Source organism: Protopterus annectens, chromosome 6.part0 (assembly GCF_019279795.1).
Source record: "Protopterus annectens isolate FY-2018-M chromosome 6.part0, PAN1.0, whole genome shotgun sequence".
In the NCBI taxonomy this organism is placed as follows: Eukaryota; Metazoa; Chordata; order Ceratodontiformes; family Protopteridae; genus Protopterus; species Protopterus annectens.
In genome coordinates, this window is record NC_056737.1 from 1,118,998,196 (window position 1) to 1,119,018,755 (window position 20,560).

The following is a 20,560-nucleotide window of genomic DNA, read 5'->3' on the forward strand; positions in this document are numbered from 1 at the left end:
ATGTTAAAGTATCAGCAGCATATTATGGGACTACTTAAACAGAAAATGATGTTGATTCCTGACTGTGCTGAACATAAAGAATTACAGGATTTAATGCATTCTGCTGAACAAGTTGGTAAACATACTTTGCAATGTGGCTTTGACTCTTTAGAAGCATCTTGCAGGGCTGCTGTCACTGGGTCTGTACTTAGAAGGCTCTACGTATCAGGGCTATTCAGCCTGTCCCAGCAGAAGAAAGGGGGCAAGATTTTTACTTAAGACTTTTCCTGGTACCCAGAAAAGACAGCTCCTGGTGTCCTATCCTGGACCTCTCTATTCTAAGCACCTTTTTGGTAATCCCAAAATTCAGAATGTTAACACTTCAACAGCTGCTTCCTATGTTAGGCAAGGATGCCTGATTGGCAACCTTAGACTTAAATGAAGCTTACCTGCACATTCCAGTAAGGGAATCTTGCAGGAAATACCTATGCTTCAGAGCAGGCTCCATGCACTATCAGTTCTCTGCACTTCCCTTTGACTTATCTACTGTGCCCAGGGTATTCACAAAGTGTCTAGCTCCAGCCATTGCATTTTGCAGGCAATGAAATATTCAAATATACTCATACCTGGACGATTGTCTGATTCAGGCATAAAGCCAGGACATACTATTAAATCATCTGGCATTTGTAAAGAAACTTCTAACCTCACTGGGGTACACCATAAATGAAAATAAATCTCACCTAGTACCCTGCCAACAGATTGTATTCCTGGGAGCAAGCTAGAACACAACTTCCCAGATGGCTTACCTCACGCCAGAGAAACAAGCTTATTTGACAGCCTACTTCAAACTACTGGCCCCAAAGACCCAGCTATCTGCAAGGAAAATCCTGCAAGCTTTGTGGTTCATGGCCTCTTGCATTCTACTAATTCTATATGCAAGACTGCATATGAGGAAACTACAATGGTATCTAAAAAGCCTATGGTGTCAACATTCTCAGGACCTGGAATCAATGATTCCTATCATTCCTTGTATAAAGACAGAGTTCCCTTGGTGGGCAGAGGCCTGCCACCTCAACAAGTGGCTCCCTTTCAGTCTGCCACTGCCGCCCAAACCCTGACTACAGACGCATCAGACTATGCATGGGGGGTCTCACTTGGTAGGGCAGTGCTTTCAGGGCAACTGGAACCCGAGTCAGATGCATCTGCGTATCAACCAAAAAGAAATGTTAGCTGTACAGAATTCCCTGACAGCCTTCAAGGACTACATCCTTCCATGACAATTATTGGTAAAGACAGACACCACCACAGTTATGTGCCACATAGTCAAGCAGGGGAGAACCCACTTGTACCCTCTTTGCAGACTAGCCATGGCTCTGTGGAACACAGCCATGAGCTACCAAGTGCACCTACAAGCTCAATTCCTGCCAGGCAAGTGAAATTCACTGGCAGACGACCTAAGCAGAAATCTCATGGACCCACACAAATGGAAACTGGAGCCAAACATTTTCAACCTCTTGAGAAACAAATGGGGGGGACTCCAGAAATAGACCTGTTTGCCTCCCTCCAGAACTACCAATTGGACAAATTCTGCACAAGGACTCCCCAGAGTCAAGCTTGGAAAGTGGATGCCCTGTCCTTTACCCGGGAAAGCCTCTCGGTTTATGCCTTTCCCCCTCTGCCCCTCCTCTCGAAGGTTCTGCTAACAATCAAACAGGACAAACCAAGGGCAATTTTTATCGCATCAGACTGGCCTCGCCAGCACTGGTACCCCCTCTTGCACAGCATGATACTGCTGGATCCATGGCACCTACCTCAGACACCTTCCCTGCTGTCCCAGCAGGCGGGCCAGATTCTGGATCCTCCGCTTCAAACCCTGAACCTTGCAGCCTGGCTAATTCCTTGAGCTCTCCAGTAACATCCCTCAGTAAGCAGGTGCTAGATGTCATTCTGGAAGAAGGGAGACCTAATACTAGAAAATCCTATGCTGAAAAGTGGAAAAGATACTGTTCCTGGAGCCAGACCCAGGGTATGGGCACTATGGTGCCCAGTTTACATCATATTCTTCAGTACTTAACAGAAATACTCCACAAGGGCCTCTCCTTCTCGTCAATTAAAATTCATGCCTCTGCAATTTCAGCTCATCCCCTGTTAAAGCAATTCCTCAGAGGGGCTAAAAATGTAAGATGCCCCAGGCGAGCCCCTAATCCAGCCTGGGACCTTAACTTTGTATTGGAAAAGCTCACTCTCCCAACATTTGAACCAGCTACAACTGCAGAGTTGAAATTCCTTTCTTGGAAAACAGCCTTCCTTCTAGCCATCACTTCAGGAAGAAGAGTGTCTGAATTACAGGCCCTCATGGCAGTGGAGCCCTTCATTATCTTCCATGCTGACAGGGTTTCCCTCAGGACCAGTCCTTCCTTTATGCCCAAGGTGGTGTCTAATGTGGCCGTAAATCAGTTCATTCATTTGCCTACCTTTTTCCCTAATCCACAAAACAAAGGGGAACGGATACTGCACTCTCTGGACGTGCAGAGACAGCTTAGATTTTATTTGGACAGGACTAAGCCTCTCAGAAAATCTGAACAGCTGCTAGTTGGCTTTGCAGCAGGGGCAGAGGGGAAGGCCATTTCAAAGCAAACCATTTCTAAATGGATAGGTCATTGCATTCATTTCTGCTGTAAGCACCATGGAAAACCTACCCGACAGGGGATAAGATCACATTCCACCAGGGCTGCATCTACCTCTACAGCCTTTCTCAGAGGTGTCCCTACCAGGGACATCCTAGAAGCTGCTACCTGGAGCTCTATTCATACCTTCACCAAGCATTATCACATGCATATTTTTCCTAAATCCAGAGCTGGTTTTGCCACTGCAGTTTTGCAGGGCTTAATAGCTGGTCCTAATGCTCTCTAACTTCCTCAGCTTTAGGAATCTACCCAGATTTAATGACTGCAACAGTGAAACGCGAAGAACATAGTACAGTTGTGTACACTTACCATAAATGTAGATATTAGAGTGTATTCACTGTTGCAGTCCTGGTTACCTTCCCTCCAGCCCCCTGACTTCTCTTGGCTCTACCTTTCCTTCTTGTTTGGTGAATTTGAGCTTTCTGGTGTATTCGCTTTTTGTTGGAAGTATAACATAACATATAATTGCTTCCCATTATGTGGGCACCTGAAATCTGGGGCAAGAAAAACTGATGTAATGGCATTGTGTTTTATACCCCTGATGACCTGACATCATCGAAGAAGAGACCGTATCCAATGCAGGAATCCAAGACTCTGGTATTCAGGCTGGCTGAGGGCTACCTGCAGGCAGATAATCCAAATGTAATGACTGCAACAGTGAATACACTCGAACATCTACGTTTATAGTAAGTGTACACAACTGTACTTTTCTACTCCTGATTCGTTCCTTCTACCAAAAAAGATGAGTCATGGACACTTACCTTATACCTCTCAAGGTTCTGAGTGTTTATGAAGATGCTCCAATATGAAGTCTTATCCTCCAGTTCTCTGTTTCCTACTGTGGACCTTCTAGCGATCTTTGAGCTGAGCATTGCTTTTTGCAAGGAAAGCCAAAAGGGCCTCAGATTCAAGGCAGGAGACCACCATTTCCATTTCCACCCTTGGCCTTTGAACTCTGCATTGCACTGGTATGGTCACAAAGTGCATGATGCGGACTGTGGCTTACCTGAAAATGAGTGTCCACATTTACTGTTACATCAGTGATTGCCAACTTCATGTATAAATGGAGCAGGAGAAGTTAGAGATCACCATGGTCTGACTTTGGAAACTGGAATTCTGTCTCAGTCTCCTTACATCAAGCCTGACCTCAGGTCAGGTAAATATGCTCATCTCCCACCATGTTGATTCCAAGAGTGCTGCAGAAAATGTGCAAGAAGAGATCCAGAATAGCAGTGCAATGCCATATTATCTCAGGTAACACACATTCGTCACAGTGGTACACCTGGTGATGTAGCTGATAAGCTTACTACCCCACAGTTTAAACCTGTTTCTTGAGTTGTCCACTACCCTTATCTATTCAGACATGTGGGGAATCTGGCTGTTAACTTTGACAATGTTTACTAGGTTAGTCCCACTAGGTCACTGTCACCTTTTCAGGGGAGACCCAAGGTGTGGGAGGAGAAATCTGGCCAGAGTACCTGGCAACTTCCCCTTTTTCTTTTTTCAGTAATTGTCATGAAATCTTTTGCATCCACCTGAGCTACCACCAACACTCGCAGATGGGGATTCATTTTAATATGTCCTTTGATGGATGGCACACTCAGGAATGTAGCACTCCCCCACCCCCTATGCTGCACTACAATATTAGTACCAGAAAATGCAATCCAAGCATCTGGGTGGGAATAGAACCCACAACCTTTGGATCTTGCAGCACCACAGGTGAGAGTGCAACCTATCGTGTTGCTGACAGTCTCATTCATCTCAAGCACTGTTTTTTTTTCTGGGGACTAGCTCAATGTTATGAATGAAGCCTGCAAGCATAAGGCAAGAAAGTCAAGATTCTCCATCTGTAATTGGAAAAGAAATAAGGACTTGTGAAAATCAGGGTGTCCCCCACCCCATTCTCCTTTGTCCTTCTGGATTGGTTTTAGTTCAGCAGAGTTCAGTCTTAAGTACTTGTGGTTGTTATTGTGGCATGCTTGCCATGGCAGCAGCTCCTATTAGGCAACTTATTGGTGAGAGAGTTCCCGTTTGGGGGCTCATCGCCTTCAGTCACCAAAAAGGAAGATTTTTGTCTCCTTGGGAACCTCAATAAAACTGAACCTAGACCACTGCAAGCCACCAACATCCATCCTGTTTTTAATACTTGACCTGGCAGACTGTGTTCTTAGTAACTGTCTCACAAGCTTGGAGGAAGACTTCAGTCACTGATGTACGAAGAACCATTCATTGTTTCGCACAAGGAGAACGTTGGCCTCAGAAAGCATGCATCCTTTTTGCCTAATGTGGTGCTGGAGATCTCTCTCTCTCGTTAATGACTGTTCAGCTGCCTGTAGTTTATTCTTCTGTTCTGTCAATCCCAACACAAGGGGAAGAAGATTGTGTACCTTCTGCAGCTTAGATATTACTAAGACAGGACAGAGGCCTAATGGCTGTGGTACAAGGGATGGAGGGTAGTCTGTGTCTAAGCAAACCCTGTCCAGATAGGTTGCAAAGGGTATTTTTTGTCAATAGAGAAAGGTCACGCCACACTCTTCAGCAGCATCCTGTATGTCAGCTGCTTTCCTCTGGAATATGTCAGCACAAAGTGGTTTTGAAGCAGCAGCTTGGTCATCTATCTGCACCTTTTCAAAACACTGCAGACTGTCTGCAGTCAAGAAGCAGAGCATTCAGGACCACATTCCACAATCATGTCATCTAGAACACATTCCACAATCACGTCATCTAGAACACATTCCGCAATCACGTCATCTAGAACACATTCTGCAATCATGTCATCTAGAACACATTCTGCAATCATGTCATCTAGAACACATTCCACAATCATGTCATCTAAAATGATTCAGCAGGCCAACTGCAGCCTCCACCCATTCATTGTGTAGCTTTAGCTGTCTTACCATATGTCAGGACTTCTGCTGCAGATGGGATGTATATGAAGCACATGGTGTAGCTGTATCAGAGCTCGTCACAGCACTAGGACCAGTGCTACAGTTTTAGATCAGTAGCACTTCCCTCTTTTTGCAACGTACATCTTTTAAGTTGTAGATGTATTGGAGGGATAGAAACATATGACAGGAATTCTCCTTGTCCTTATCTATACGTGCCGATCCATACCGCCTAAGGGCAAGGTACCACAGGTGAGTCTCTTCATATGGCAGAGCTTCAATTTCACTAGCAAAGAGAAAAAAAACAGAAGATGGTGCAGTCTGAGATATATATATATATATATATATATATTTTTTTTTTTTAATCTGAGATACAGGCATATGTCGTGACATGGGGAAAAGCTGATCCACACCCGTGCATCTGTGGATTTTTGGGAATTAGTCCTCTCGGGTGGATATATTCTGCAAACTAATTATGTCATGTCTGGAGCTTTTCTCCCCGGGCCTCCATTGAAAATGGGCTCACATTAGCTCATTGGACTATCCTGGTAAACAAATGCAAATAAATAACTAAATAAATGTTCATATGTCAGGAACATTTTCAGGCATTTATGTGCTTTGATTTTAAATATTGGAAGATGCTTGTGTGAATTAAACTTGGATTTTTGCATCAAAGAACAATTGACCGCTGTATTTTCATGTCAAGGGTACCAGTTTGGAGTTTACTGTTCTGTTGTGTACATTTGCTGGCTTTTACTTGGTTCACATGTCAGGAATGTTACTTCAGCAGTGATCCTACTCAGCGCCTGCACTTTAAGTCTCACACTAGTGTACTTTCTAGTCACTGTCTGGTGAGTATTCACTGAAGATGTTCATACATGAGTGAGTGATACTTTTGTACAGGATTCTTTTATAGTAAACATCTTTTTTCTGTAAATGTTAGATTTCCTTATTATTCTGTATGTAGTACCTTATATTAAAAGTTTGATACAACCTATGATAATAAAATTACTTTAGGTTGCATGAATCATGCTAAGTAAAAGTCTCTCACTTACTTGTCTTAAAACGTTTCTCATTAAATAAAATTAAATATATAGTTTAACTGATTAGAAGTCTAAGGTTAGTGATTAAGAGGGGTCTGTAAATCAGGGGCTTATATTCCAGGTAGGTTGGAGGAATCCATGCAGTCAGGAGGTTGGCATAATGGTTAAGGTGTTTAGCTTACAAACACAAGGTCTAGGGTTTGATTCTCACATGGGGTAATTAGCTAGGCTTAAAATGGCCCATAAGGGCAGTTAGGCTAATACTAACCTAACCATGAGCAAGGTATTGCTATTTAGTTGATAGTAGTGACGGGTAGATCCAGAATGTCAGCCAAAACAGGAGGCAGATTGGAGAGACACTGAAGTACAGAAAGTAAAAAAAATATCGGGTTACCTTCCAAACGTAGAAGTATGACAGGTGCATGAAAATTACTAGGGTGTAGACATGAACAGTTATGTGATCTAGGTAAGAGAGCTAATATGAACATCCATCTTTGAGTACATTTGTATACATTTAATTTGAGTTAGGAGCACTTTACCTGAGAAGTATTGACAATTGACTGAAGTGCTTACTGTAGCCGAATTGCATCATTTGATTGTAGTTTTTTCTGTTCTGCAGCCGTCTGTTGTCCATACTTCACACCCTATGGCACCACCGAGCCCCAGTGCTAACAGCAGTAACAACAACAGTAGTAGCAGCAGCAGTGCGGGGTGGGAGCAGCTCAGCAAAACCAACCTTTATATCCGCGGACTATCTCCAGGAACGACCGATCAAGAGCTGGTCAAACTGTGTCAGCCGTAAGTGTTTCACTCACCTCTGTACTCTGCTCTACGTATGTGCATAAATATGTGTATATAGGTATGTGTATCAACCAAGAAGTAACCAAAGCCTAGATAAGCAAGTCATTGTTGACATGTGTGCCACACCACGAGTTCTGCATGGTGTGAGGCGAAACTTGTTTAAGTTGTGTCTTCACTGTCATTTGTTGGTAAAAAAACAGAAATGGAACACGTGATTTAATGTACTGTATGGCAGTGTGAAATCTGAGGTACTGCATGTTCACAGTAAATGTGTAACGTTTTCAGAGACAGAATAAAGAAAGAAGCAGTGTAATATGTGAAGTATGCGGAAAGTATAATCCAGTGGCAAAGAAACCGAAACCTCCTTTTATACACTTTTAGTATGTGAGATATGCACTGAAGTTGCAGATGGCTTAGTATTTATTTTCCAAAACTTTCAGTGAAATCTGGAGAGGGATATATTTGAGCATATGCACATGTACATGCCGTATTGAGACGCTCAATGTTGTGCTAGCACACTTTACTAACACTGCAAGAAAATTATATTTTCTGTTGATGGAAAACTTTTTTTTTCATTGGTTTGTGTTTTACTTACCTTGGCCCTTCTACAGCCTCTTAAATGTTTTTAAAAACATGTAAATAATAAGGAAATTACCACATTTCCTGCATTGTCCGTTAATGCTTAAAGAAAGGATTGTGTGTGTGTGTGTGTGTGTGTGTGTGGGGGGGGGGGGGTTCTAACAAAGAAATGCTTACTGTCCATTAAAGTGCACTGATTACTTGTTTGTATCGTAAGTGATAACAGCCAAGTAGAGTTTCACTCCGTCTTTTGTGTCTTACTACCTGAATTTACACACGTCAGTTTAATTGTGGGAGCTTTAAAGGTAACGCAGTGCTTATGATTAAATATGTTGTTTCTGTTGTGTTGTATCAGAGTACTATTTTATGAAAGTATATAGATTATAAGTTTCTATTCTTATAAATGTTTTAAGGTTTTTCCTTGTGGCACTGAGAATACAAAGTTCAGGGTAAAACTTTGCTGGTCATGGTTCTGTGCCATGAGGTGTGTGTGTGTGTATATATAGATATATATATATATATATATATATATATATATATATATATATATGTATATATATATATATATATATATATATATATATAAAATGTGTGTGTGTGTGTGTGTGTGTATATATGGGTCTACCTGAGAACACGGACAGATCGAAACGCCGATGACGAGAACACCGACACCGGAAGACTGACAGTTCGAAATCCCAATGCTAAAAACACCGACATGCGAAACGAGCAAGGCTGTGTTAGTATGCGATAGTGGCAGATTTTAGGGTTAGGGTGCAGGTAAGGCAAGTGTGCGTTAGTGACGGACTGTAGGGTTAGGGTGCTGGTAATGTAAGTGTGCGATAATGACAAACTTTAGGGTTAGGGTGCGGGTAAGGTAAGTGTGTGATAGTGACGGACCTTAGGGTTAGGGTTTGGGTTAAGGTTAGTGCATAGATAGTTGTGTATGTATGGTTTAGTGTAGGTTTGTAAAGTTTTTGGTGTGCTTGTGTTGTGTGTGTGTTGTGAGTCGGTGTTATGGTGTTCGGTAATGTGGACTATTGGTATTGTGTGGTTTCAGTGTTTTGGTGTTGGTGTTTTGGCTGTCGGGTTTGTGGTGTGTCGGTATAGTGTAGGGGATCCGTATATATATATATATATATATATATATATATATAGGGTATACTCTGTCAACCATGGTTTCAGTGTTTTGGTGTCGGTGTTTTGGCTGTCGGGTTTGTGGTGTGTCGGTATAGTGTAGGGGATCCGTATATATATATATATATATATATATATATATATATATAGGGTATACTCTGTCGACCATGGTTTCAGGGCTTTTTGCATGTTGTACATGCTGTATTAAGATGTTTATATAAATGACTGGACTGTGGGAACCTTTGTGATGGCAGGATTGCAGAATGATGCAGTGTGACAATAGTTGTTTTTTCAGGGTTTAAATTTAAGATAAATGCCAAAGATTTATGATTTTTTATTTGCTTGAAAGTTTAGAAGTACAGGTAAAACAGGAAGTTATACTGGGTTGTAAAAATCACTGTACTGAAGTTACCAACATGAAAGCTAAGGACAACAGATTTTTAGTAAGCGGATCACCATGTGGAGTGTCAGAAAGTGTTAATGCTGTGGTCATTGTTCTTGGGTAAGGGCCTGAGAAAAGTGCTTTAAAGAATTTACAGTTGTTGAAATTCCCAGCTTTGAAGAAAGTGAGAGACTCTAATTTGATTACTTCAAATGAAAAAAAAATGAACCGGAAGGCAGAAAATGATTTTAACATTAACTAGTTGAATGCGGTAAAAAGCATTTTTTTATTCACTTTGTTTGAGGAAAGGATAATATTTTAAGTGTCTCCTGTTCACGTAACTAATTTCTCAAGGTGTGCCAACGAACAAGCTGCCAGAATTAAGTACGTTTTTGTAGGGCCATCTGTTTACGTGAATGGAAAAAGAAACACTCTGTGGACTCGGTAAATGTTTACACGTATCAGCATGCCACTAGTGCTTTTTTTGGTGGTGGTGGTGGGGGGGGGGGTTGCATGCTTCCCAGGTCCAGCACTATCCAGCATGCATTTTCTTTAAATGACTGACTAGAAATTATTGTAGAATTAATTCAGAGTTTAGAAATGGAATGTACAGTACCATTCACCAGTGAGATTGTGGGATCTTGTTATATTTGCACTCGTTTAACCTGCTTTGTCGGAGTTGCTGCATTGCAAACCATAAAAATAATTTCTTCAAAAGGCTTTCTATTAATATTTCTTACAAAGATGATATTTTCCTTCAGTCCCATTCCTTTTGCATTGTGTAAATGACCTTTTGTGGTAATGTGAGGGGAAGAGAAATGTGTGAGAAAGACCGTCCTGACCCAGTCTAGTGTGGGGAACTGGAGAAGTATTGTACCGTGGTGGCTCTCCCTGTATGGTACTGCAGAGCAGAATGCAGCTGTGAGGACTTCAGAGAGCAAGTACCATTGCTAATTGATTCGTTTAGTAGCAGATGTTGAATTTTTTATTGTACTTCCCTACCATCAACCAGCACAGTAGAAATACAGTACGTCTGCTGATACATTCCAGCAGTCATTTCCCACGAATGCTGTTTTGAAAAGTAAAATCCTTTGCACGTATGAGTTACTTGATGCCTTATAACTGTTACCAGTGATTAAACGGGGAGCATCTGCTACATTGTTACAAAACAACAGAAGTGACATGCTGCTAAAGCCCAAATGCTAAGCAGCTTAAACCAGCCACCGTAGCCAGCCGACTTAAATTGCCTGTAATCATGGGATTCCCAGACAAGAAGAGTAGATCCATGTTGGCTAAAGTATTTGTTCTGATGAGTGACTCACAAATTAAAGTGAATAAACTTAATTAAGAAATCATGAAAACATAGACCATCAGGGATTCTAAAATTGTCCCCAGCTCTTAAAGGAGAGCAGGATGGAACTAGCAGCTGCAGCAGTTTGGCCCGCTGGTGATATTCAGGCATGAAGTCAGAGTTTTAGTTTTGAAATAGCTGCTTTTGTAGTAAAGACATCTACATCTGAACACTGTGTGGTGTTATATTTCAGTTTTCAAGTGTTAAGTCGGTATTGCACAGTATGGTGGTACCTGTTAGTGTACAATCATCATTAATGTGATTTGCAGTTTTTCAGAATCTTTACTGGTTATTTGCTTAATTTACAGACAAAAAATACTAAACAAGGTTTCTGTGCTGCTTGTCTGGGGATAAATATCTCAGGCCTGTAACCCTGTATGCCACTGTTGTGCTCTGAGTGCGGAATTGGTAAGGGTGAAAAAGCTGTCTTCCAAGTAAAAACAGAGGAGTCCTTATGCTTCTTCCTCACCTCTCTGCTGAACCTTTTTTCTAGCTGTACTACGTAGAAACATTCCATTTGCCTTTGTCCTTATACAAGCACGTTTTTTTTTTGTTTTTTTTTTGTTCAGAACTCTGCACTGTTAAGGGTATGGAGGCAGTATTGTGCCCCAAGTCATGCATATAACCTTTGATAATTCTCTTGCACATGAACATTTTCTACAGTGCTGTGGTGCTATAACATTCAGAAAGTTAACACCTTTATCCAGTGACTCTCACTTAAGACAATACCTCCGTCCAGTGTTTTACAGAACAAATATCCCCAGTTCTAAGCAGATAATTGGGGGTAATTTTGTCATCTTTGAATCATTTTGTGTTTTCACAGTGTCAGAATTCCTGGTGTTTTTTCAGGCTGCCTACCTTGCCAGTCCTTAGCCCAAAGCTTTAAATTGTTTGCTTCCTCAAGGCAAGATGATCCATGTTGGTTAAATGTTCTCACCATCTCCAATGTACTTAAGGAACCACCCTTCTGACCTTGGGCCATTTAACAGAGGAAGAAAAAAAAATACAATCAGGAGTAGAACAAGTATTCTGTGAAGGACATAAGTAGCAGCTCTGGAGAGAGTGAGCGGTAAAAAGCCAAGCCACATGGTCTTCACAGATTCTGATACAGAGATAAATTCCCATTGAGTGACCTCCCAAGCCTCTTGTATCAGAGGCACATGGGATATATGCAAATGACCCTTATGAACATCAGGTGTTTCAGCTAATTGGCGATTCCGAATGCCCATGACTTGATTCGTCATTTTAATGGACAATTTCAGGCCAATAAAGCCAAACCCCACTAGCTGTGGATGTGTATATTTCAGCCTTGTTATGACCTCATCAGCATAGCACAAGCAGAGTGTTTGACTAAGCATAAGAAACACAGGGCTGTTATACCCAGTTGATGTCCATTATCATTAGGGTCACTGCAAAAATATCCCAAACAACAAACTAAAACTATAAATGAGGTCACTGAAAAACCAATCAGTAAAAACAAAATGAAAACTCCAGCAAAGCTAGAACTCCCACTGAGTGACCTCCCAAACCTCTTGTATCAGAAGCACATGGGATATATGCAAATGACCCTAATGAACATCAGGTGTTTCAGCTAATTGGCGATTCTGAATGCCCATGACTTGATTCGTTGTTTTAATGGACAATTTCAGGCCAGTAAAGCCAAACCCTACTAGCTGTGGATATGCATATTTCAGCCTTGTTATGACTTTTGTCAGCAGTTCTAGCTTTGCTGAAGTTTTCATTTTGTTTTTACTGATTTGGTTTTTCAGTGACCTTCTCATGTATTGTTTTAGTTTGTTGTGACAAATCAAGTCATGGGCATTCAGAATCGCCAATTAGCTGAAACTCCTGATGTTCATAAGGGTAATTTGCATATATCCCATGTGCCTCTGATACAAGAGGTTTGGGAGGTTCTAGCTTTGCCAGAGATAAATTCCACCCGTACAGCAGTCACAGCTTAACTCAGTGAGTACTTAGAGTGCTTTCTAACAGCACCCCCCACACACATGCGGACCAAATGACATAGTCACAGATGTGGTGGCCCAGGGATAAATTCCACCGTTGGAGCAGTCATAGCTTAACCCAGCGAACAGTTAGCAGAGTCCCTTCTAACAACACCCCGCACATCTGCAGACATCATGTAGGGGGCTCTGACTCTTTGCAAATAGCAGTGCTTTTAGCTGACCTTTGGCAATTGAATGTGGTTGTCGGTAGATGCTGGTCGCTTACCTTCTACCATTCAGAGGCATCCCTTCCACACCAAAGACCCAGTTACAGCATACAGGATATGTTATGAAACTGGTCTTGGATTGCAGAACAAACCAAGTTCTCTCTGTGGACAGAGGAAACGTTAGCAGATGTTCATCGTGTTACCCTGCTGCAGTCATCACACTTGGGTTATCCTGTCGTCAGGCGGTCCCACAGTCGGCTGGAATTCCAAAGTCTTGGTCCGGCGTCGGTTGCTGTCGCTTCTTCCCTGACGTCAGTGCGCCAGGGGTATATATAATGCAACTGACGCCATTTTCTTCAGTCTTTCTTGCCGCGCGATACCCGAAGCAGAATCAGTTCGCAAGTGCCGGTCGGCCGACTACTGAGATTTTCGAATTCGAATTTCAGACCGAAGTCTTCTATAAAGCTAAGTACCCGTTGAAACTTTTCTTGCCTCAGACCGATGTCAGAAAAAGTTAATAATTGTATTTCTTGTGGGAAGCAAATACCTCATAAGGATTTTCATTCTTATTGCATACCTTGCCTAGGCCCAGACCACGACGTCACTAGATGTTCATCGTGCATACAGCTGCAGTCATAACAGATGGGTTCTCCTGCCGTCAGGCGGGTCCTCGGTCGGCCAAATTCCAAAGTCTAGGTCCGGCGTCGGTTGTCGTTGCTTCTTCCCTGACGTCAGTGCGACAGGGGTATAAAAGAACCAGCCGATGCCATTTTCTTCAGTCTTTCTTGCCGCGCGGTGCCCGAAGCAGAAGCAGTTCGCGAGTGCCGGTCGGCCAGCTCCTGAAATTACGAAAATTTTGCAACCGAAGTCTTCTTGAAAGCTAAGTACCTCGTTGGGGAAACTTTTCTTGCCTCAGACCGATGTCAGACAAAGTTAATAATTGTATTTCATGTGGGACGCAAATACCACATAAGGATTTTCATTCCCTCTGCATTCCTTGCTTAGGCCCAGACCACGACGTCTCGGTCTGTCGTTTTTGTGCTACATTCAACAAACGCACCATTAAGCGTCGGGCGGAGTTCGCCCAGCACTATTTCGGCAAAAAATTTAACTACATTATGTCGTTGGATATTCCGACTCCAGTTTTGACTAAAAGACGCAAAGATAAGGACCAACACATGAGGTCCGCGGCCTCTACCGACACCACGCCAAAGCCGACTACAGGTGGTCCGGTTCTCAGCGAGGCGCCTACGCAGCCCCTGCCTACCGACGACACTTCATTGGCGGTGTCTACTGTGCCCGAGGTCGCAGGCTCCTCGGCCCACACCCTGACTACAGATACCGAAGCCACTGTAGGCGGTGAAACTCAGAATGTAGACAGGTCTGCCTCCTCTCAAGGTGTCTTCAGGCCTTCCTCTTCTTTTTCCATCAAGGCTTTCACTAAGTCTAAAGCAGCCATGCATTCTAAGAGACAAGCTATACAGGGCCCTTCTCCAGGCCCCATGCCTAAAAAACAGATGCTTAAAATGGCTGAGGATTTAATTACTCTTATCAGGGGTTCTCAACCCCCCCCTGGACAAAAGGCCCAGAGTGGAGGAAGAATCCCCCTCCTCGGACCAGGCCTCCATTATTTCAGAGCACTCTGATGAACAGGAACATTCATACTCCCCTTTTGAAGATTCTGATGCAGAGGAGTCCATTCCCTCTGTCTCCCCCCTGAGGATTACTCTTTTGGGGTAACCTTGCATACCTTGAGGGGAACACTTCCACTGGGAAGGCCAAGAGTACTCAGACTCCAAGAAAAGGCTTAGGGATTTTCTCTTGCTCCCTCAGCACAGGCCTCTGGCTGTACCTCCTGTCTTAGACATATTAGATGATGTGTATTCGGAGGCGTGCCTTAACCCAGACTCTATACCTCCAGCCCCAGTCAAGCCTGACAGGTACTACCGGGTTCCTGACTCACACCAAGTCTTATACAAAAGCCATGCGGCTGACCCAGAAACTATCTCACAGGGCCCCAAGGGAATTAAGGCCTCCACTGCTAAAAATCCATTACCTTCAGAGAGAGATTCCAGAGCTTTAGAAATGTGGGGAAAAAAGGTATACACCTCGGCCATCTTAACCATGAGGGCATTAAACTGCCAGTTCCATATGTTAAAGTACCAACAGTTTCTGTTATCACAGTTGAGAAGCAAAATGTCACAACCTGAACAACCAGACTTGAAAGAGTTGTAGGATTTGATGCATAGTGCAGAACAAGTGGGTAAACATACCTTGCAATGTGGTTTTGATGCTCTAGAGGCCTCATGTAGAGCTGCTGTTACAGGATCAGTCATATGTAGACATGCCTGGCTCAAGGAGCAAACCTTACCAGATCATGTCAAAGCTAAATTACTAGATGCCCCTCTACAAAAAGATGTATTATTTGGTGTTAAAGCTGAGGAGGTATTAAAGAAAATGGAGGAAAAGGCTAAATCAATGCAAACAGTGAAAGATTTTCTACAGGTACAACCTCCACGTTTCAGTAGAAATTGGCCTTCAAAGAATTGGTCCTTTCCAACCACGGACAGACCCCAAAGAGGTAGATACAGGCACCCGAGGGGCAGAGGGCAATCTCAAGGATCGTTTAGAGGCAGACAATGGCAAGCTCCTACACAAAGAGGTGGTGAGGATAGTTCACAGCCATTCAGAAAGCAAACCCAATGACTTTCCCCTTTGCATGCCAAGCAAGGCTCAAATGGCAGCACCTTTAGGTGGAAAACTGGCATTATTTTCAAAAAATTGGCATATTGTCACAAAAGACAAATGGATCCTGGACATTATAAACAGAGGCTACAGATTCCATTTTCACACCCTTCCACAAAAGAGAGGCATGCCAAACCTGCCACACAATCAAAGGGCAGAGGCACAAAGACAAATTTCAGATCTCATGGACATGAAAGCTATTCAAGAGGTACCTACTCAAGAACAAGGTCAAGGTTTTTATTCCAGACTATTCCTGGTACCAAGGAAGGGAAAAGATTGGAGACCTATTTTGGACCTATCCATCCTAAACACATTTTACTTGTGCCAAAATTCAAGATGCTCACATTACAGCAGCTTCTTCCCATGCTGGGCAAGGAGTCTTGGCTGGTAACATTGGACCTCAAGGAGGCATACCTGCATGTCCCAATCAGACAAAATTGCAGAAGATACCTCAGATTTCTTGCAGGTTCAACCCATTATCAATTCTCTGCATTGCCCTTTGGCTTATCTACTGCACCCAGAGTATTCACGAAATGCCTGGCATCAGTAATTGCCTACTGCAGCCTTCAAGGGATACAAATATACCCATATTTGGACGACTGCCTGATCCAAGCGGACAGCAAGCACATACTTCTGAAACATCTGGCTTTTGTAATAATGTTGTTGAATTCTCTGGGGTACACAGTCAACAAAAAGAAATCAAGGCTAATACCCTCACAAAAAATAATTTTCCTGGGTGCCAACTTGGACACAAACACCCAGATGGCCTACCTCACGCCAGAGAAACAGGGGCAACTAACTCAATACTTCAGAAAACTAGCAAATTTCACTAGGCTGACTGCAAGGAAAATCCTGCAGGCTCTGGGATTCATGGCATCTTGCATCCTACTAATCCCATGTGCAAAGCTGCATATGAGGAAGCTTCAATGGTACCTGAAAAACCTATGGTCTCAACACAGCCACAGGTTTGGAAACAATAATACCACTGATTCCATGTCTTCAAAAGGAATTTCTGTGGTGGGCTCAAGCATGCCAAAGAAACACAGGCCTCCCATTCTGCAAGCCTCAAGCAAATCAAGTCATCCCAACAGACGCCTCGGACTACGCTTGGGGGGCGCACATGACAGATCGGTGCATTCAGGGCAAATGGTCCCAAAAAGAAAAGCACCTACACATCATTCAAAAGGAAATGCTAGCAGTAATAAATGCTATTATAACTTTCAAAGACCTTCTGCATCCAGGCCAACTATTGATAAGGACAGACAACACCACAGTAATGTGGTACATAAACAAACAGGGAGGAACCCATTCATACCCCCTATGCAGGCTGGCCATGTCACTTTGGAACATGGCTGTGGAATTACAAATTGAACTTCAAGCACAGTACTTGCCAGGCAAGGAAAACATGCTGGCAGACAACCTAAGCAGAAATATGACAGACCCACACGAATGGAAGTTGCACCCTCAAGTTTTTACAGAAATAATTTAAGCATGGGGAAGGCCAGACATAGATCTCTTTGCCTCCCACAAAAATCACCAATTGACAAAATTCTGCTCAAGGACTTGTCATCCACAGGCCTGGAGAGTGGACGCTCTCTCTTTCAGTTGGATAACGATGACAGTTTATGCCTTTCCACCTCTTCCTCTGCTGCCCAAAGTTCTATTAAAAACCAAAGCAGACAGACCAAAGATGATTCTCATTGCTCCAGACTGGCCAAGACAGCACTGGTACCCACTCCTGAGGAGCCTGACGCATTCCCCACCATGGACCCTACCTCTAATGCCTCTTCTTCTGACTCAGCACAGCTTCAAAACTCTTCACAGTCAGCTGAAAACACTCAATCTGACCACATGGAAGATTCCTTAACTTCACAACAGACCCTACTCTCCAAGGAGGTGCAGGATGTCATTTTGGAGGCCAGAAGGCCTTCTGCTAGGAAAGCTTACTCCGCAAAATGGAAACGATTTTGTGCCTGGAATGAGAAAAAGGGCCAGAATCCTGGAATACTGAATTTACCTCAAATATTACAGTATCTAGCTGAGCTGCTAAGCAGTGGACTTTCATTCTCCTCCATCAAAATCCATGCCTCAGCCATTTCTGCAGAATACAACACTGATCCTCCTTTATTCTCTCATCCCCTCTTAAGACAGTTCCTCAGAGGGGCTAAGAATATAAAACCCCCAAGGAAACGACCAATACCTGCTTGGGACCTCAATTTCATTCTAGAAAAGCTGACCTTGCCTCCTTTTGAGCCAGCTGCCTCAACAGATTTGCAATATTTGTCCTGGAAAACAGCCTTCCTTCTGGGTATCACCTCAGCTCGCAGGGTATCGGAACTACAAGCCCTCATGTCTGTGCAGTCTTTCATAATTTTCCATCAGGACAGAGTTTCCTTACGAACCAATCCATCCTTTATGCCAAAGGTGGTATCCAGGGTAGCTTTGAATCAGGCTATTCATTTACCTACCTTTTACCCTAATCCTCAAAACAAAGGGGAGAGACTACTACATTCCTTGGACATCCACAGACAGCTACGTTATTATTTGGACAGAACAAAGCCTTTCAGAAAATCAGAACAACTCTTTGTGTCCTATGCTATAGGAGCTCAAGGGAAGCCAATTTCCAAACAGACAATCTCAAAATGGATAGCCCACTGCATACGCTTTTGTTACTCTTTTCATGGTAAAACTTTGCCTGCAGGCATCAGATCTCACTCCACAAGGGCCACAGCTACCTCTGCAGCTTTCCTCAGAGGAGTTCCTACCAAAGATATTTTGGAAGCAGCCACTTGGAGTTCTGTGCATACCTTCTCCACGCACTACCACCTACCATTATACTCTAAAACTAGAGCAGGCTTTGCCACTGCAGTCTTGCAGGGCATCCTGCCTCCTCCTAGTTCCACCTAGTGCCTACCACCCCTTTTTTAGCTTTGGGATTCTACCCATCTGTTATGACTGCAGCTGTATGCACGATGAACATAGTACAGTTTTGTACCTACCATAAATGTAGATGTTCGAGTGCTTATACAGCTGCAGTCCAGGTTTCCCTCCCTCCTTCCCCTCTTGGGACAGGCCTATTGGCTAACACCTCCTCTTACAACTTTATTGGGGTATTCATTTATGGTGTATTTGCTTGCAACTACTGTTTTTTGATTATATTGCACTACATTATTACATAAATGTATGTATTGCCTTCCTTCTGGGGGCACCTGACATCTGGGGCAAGAAAAACTGAAGAAAATGGCATCGGCTGGTTCTTTTATACCCCTGTCGCACTGACGTCAGGGAAGAAGCGACGACAACCGACGCCGGACCTAGACTTTGGAATTCGGCCGACCGAGGACCCGCCTGACGGCAGGAGAACCCATCTGTTATGACTGCAGCTGTATAAGCACTCGAACATCTACATTTATGGTAGGTACAAAACTGTACTTTGTCGTTTTTGTGCTAGGTTTAATAAGCGTACTATTAAAAGACACTTTGATTTCGCACGACACTACTTCGGTAGGAAATTTAACTACACCATGCCGTTGGAGCAACCGACTACTGGCGTGCACAAAAAAACGCAAGGATAAGGACAGATAGCCCAAGCCTAAGCCAGATTCCGAGGCCTCGACTGGCCCGGTCTCCGGTCCTCAGTGAGGCTCCGACGTAACCCCTGACTACCGCAGATCTGGAACCCGAGACCGCTTCAGAATTTTTGACGGAATGTACCAGGCCGACGCAGCCATTTAGTGCAGGCCCTACCGACGACATTGCTGAAAAAGATGTCGGTGCTGCAGAAACGCCATCGGTTTCTGAAGGCGTTTTCAGACCGACGACGCTCACCATTAAATCGTTTTCTAAGACGAAGACTCCTATTAAATCTAAAAAGACTGCACTTCAGTCCCCTGTTCAAGGCCCCATGCCTAAGAAACAGATGCTCAAAATAGCTGAAGATTTGATCACTTTAATCAGGGGTTCCCAGCCCCATCCTGACAAAAGGCCTAGACAAGAGGAAGATTATGCATCCTCTGAACAAGTGTCCATTTCTTCAGACTCCTCTGAGGACCAAGATTACTCTTTCTCCCCTTATGAAGATTCTGATGCTGAGGATTCCATTCCCTCAGCTTCTCCTCCTGAAGACTACTCCTTTGGGGAAACTTTACACACTATGAGGGAACATTTTCACTGGGAAGGTCAGGACTACTCTGACTCGAAGAAAAGGCTCAGAGAGTTTATTTTACTCCCCCAACACAGACCACTTGCCATCCCACCAGTTTTAGACATTGTGGATGATGTTTACTTAGAATCCAGTTTTAACCCTGATTCTCTACCACCTGCTCCGGCTAAGCCTGACAGATATTATAAAGTGCCTGATTCCCACAAATTTCTTTACAAAACCCCTGTTGCTGACCCAGAGACAATCTCCCAGGGTCCCAAGGGGGCTAAGGCTTCTATGGCTAAAAATCCTGTACCTTCTGAGAGGGATTCCAGAGCACTAGACAGGTGGGGGAAAAAAGTTTACACCTCAGCCACTCTAGCTATGAGGGCACTAAATTGCTAATTTCACATGCTTAAGTATCAGCAATTTCTAATCTCTCAGTTAATGCAAAAAATGACGACTCTCCCTCAACAATCTGAATTGAAAGAAATGCAGGATCTGTTGCATGCCACTGAACAGGTGGGCAAACATACCTTACATTGTGGGTTTGATTCTTTGGAGGCCTCCTGCAGAGCAGCTGTCACTGGGTCTGTTATACGTAGGCATGCTTGGTTAAAGGCCCAAACTCTACCTGATCATGTTAAAGCAAAGCTTCTAGAT

At 43.4% G+C, this 20,560-nt stretch overlaps 1 protein-coding gene across 13 annotated transcripts in view; it reads left to right on the plus strand.

Moving 5' to 3' along the window:
- Positions 1-20,560, plus strand: part of RBMS1 (RNA binding motif single stranded interacting protein 1) — a 1,922,565-nt gene that overhangs the window by 692,319 nt on the left and 1,209,686 nt on the right. For all 13 annotated transcript variants that reach the window (XM_044074729.1, XM_044074739.1, XM_044074730.1 and 10 more), the window contains exon 2: positions 7,214-7,392. In XM_044074729.1, the coding sequence (XP_043930664.1) occupies positions 7,214-7,392 (179 nt within the window). The remainder of the gene's footprint in view (positions 1-7,213; positions 7,393-20,560) is intronic.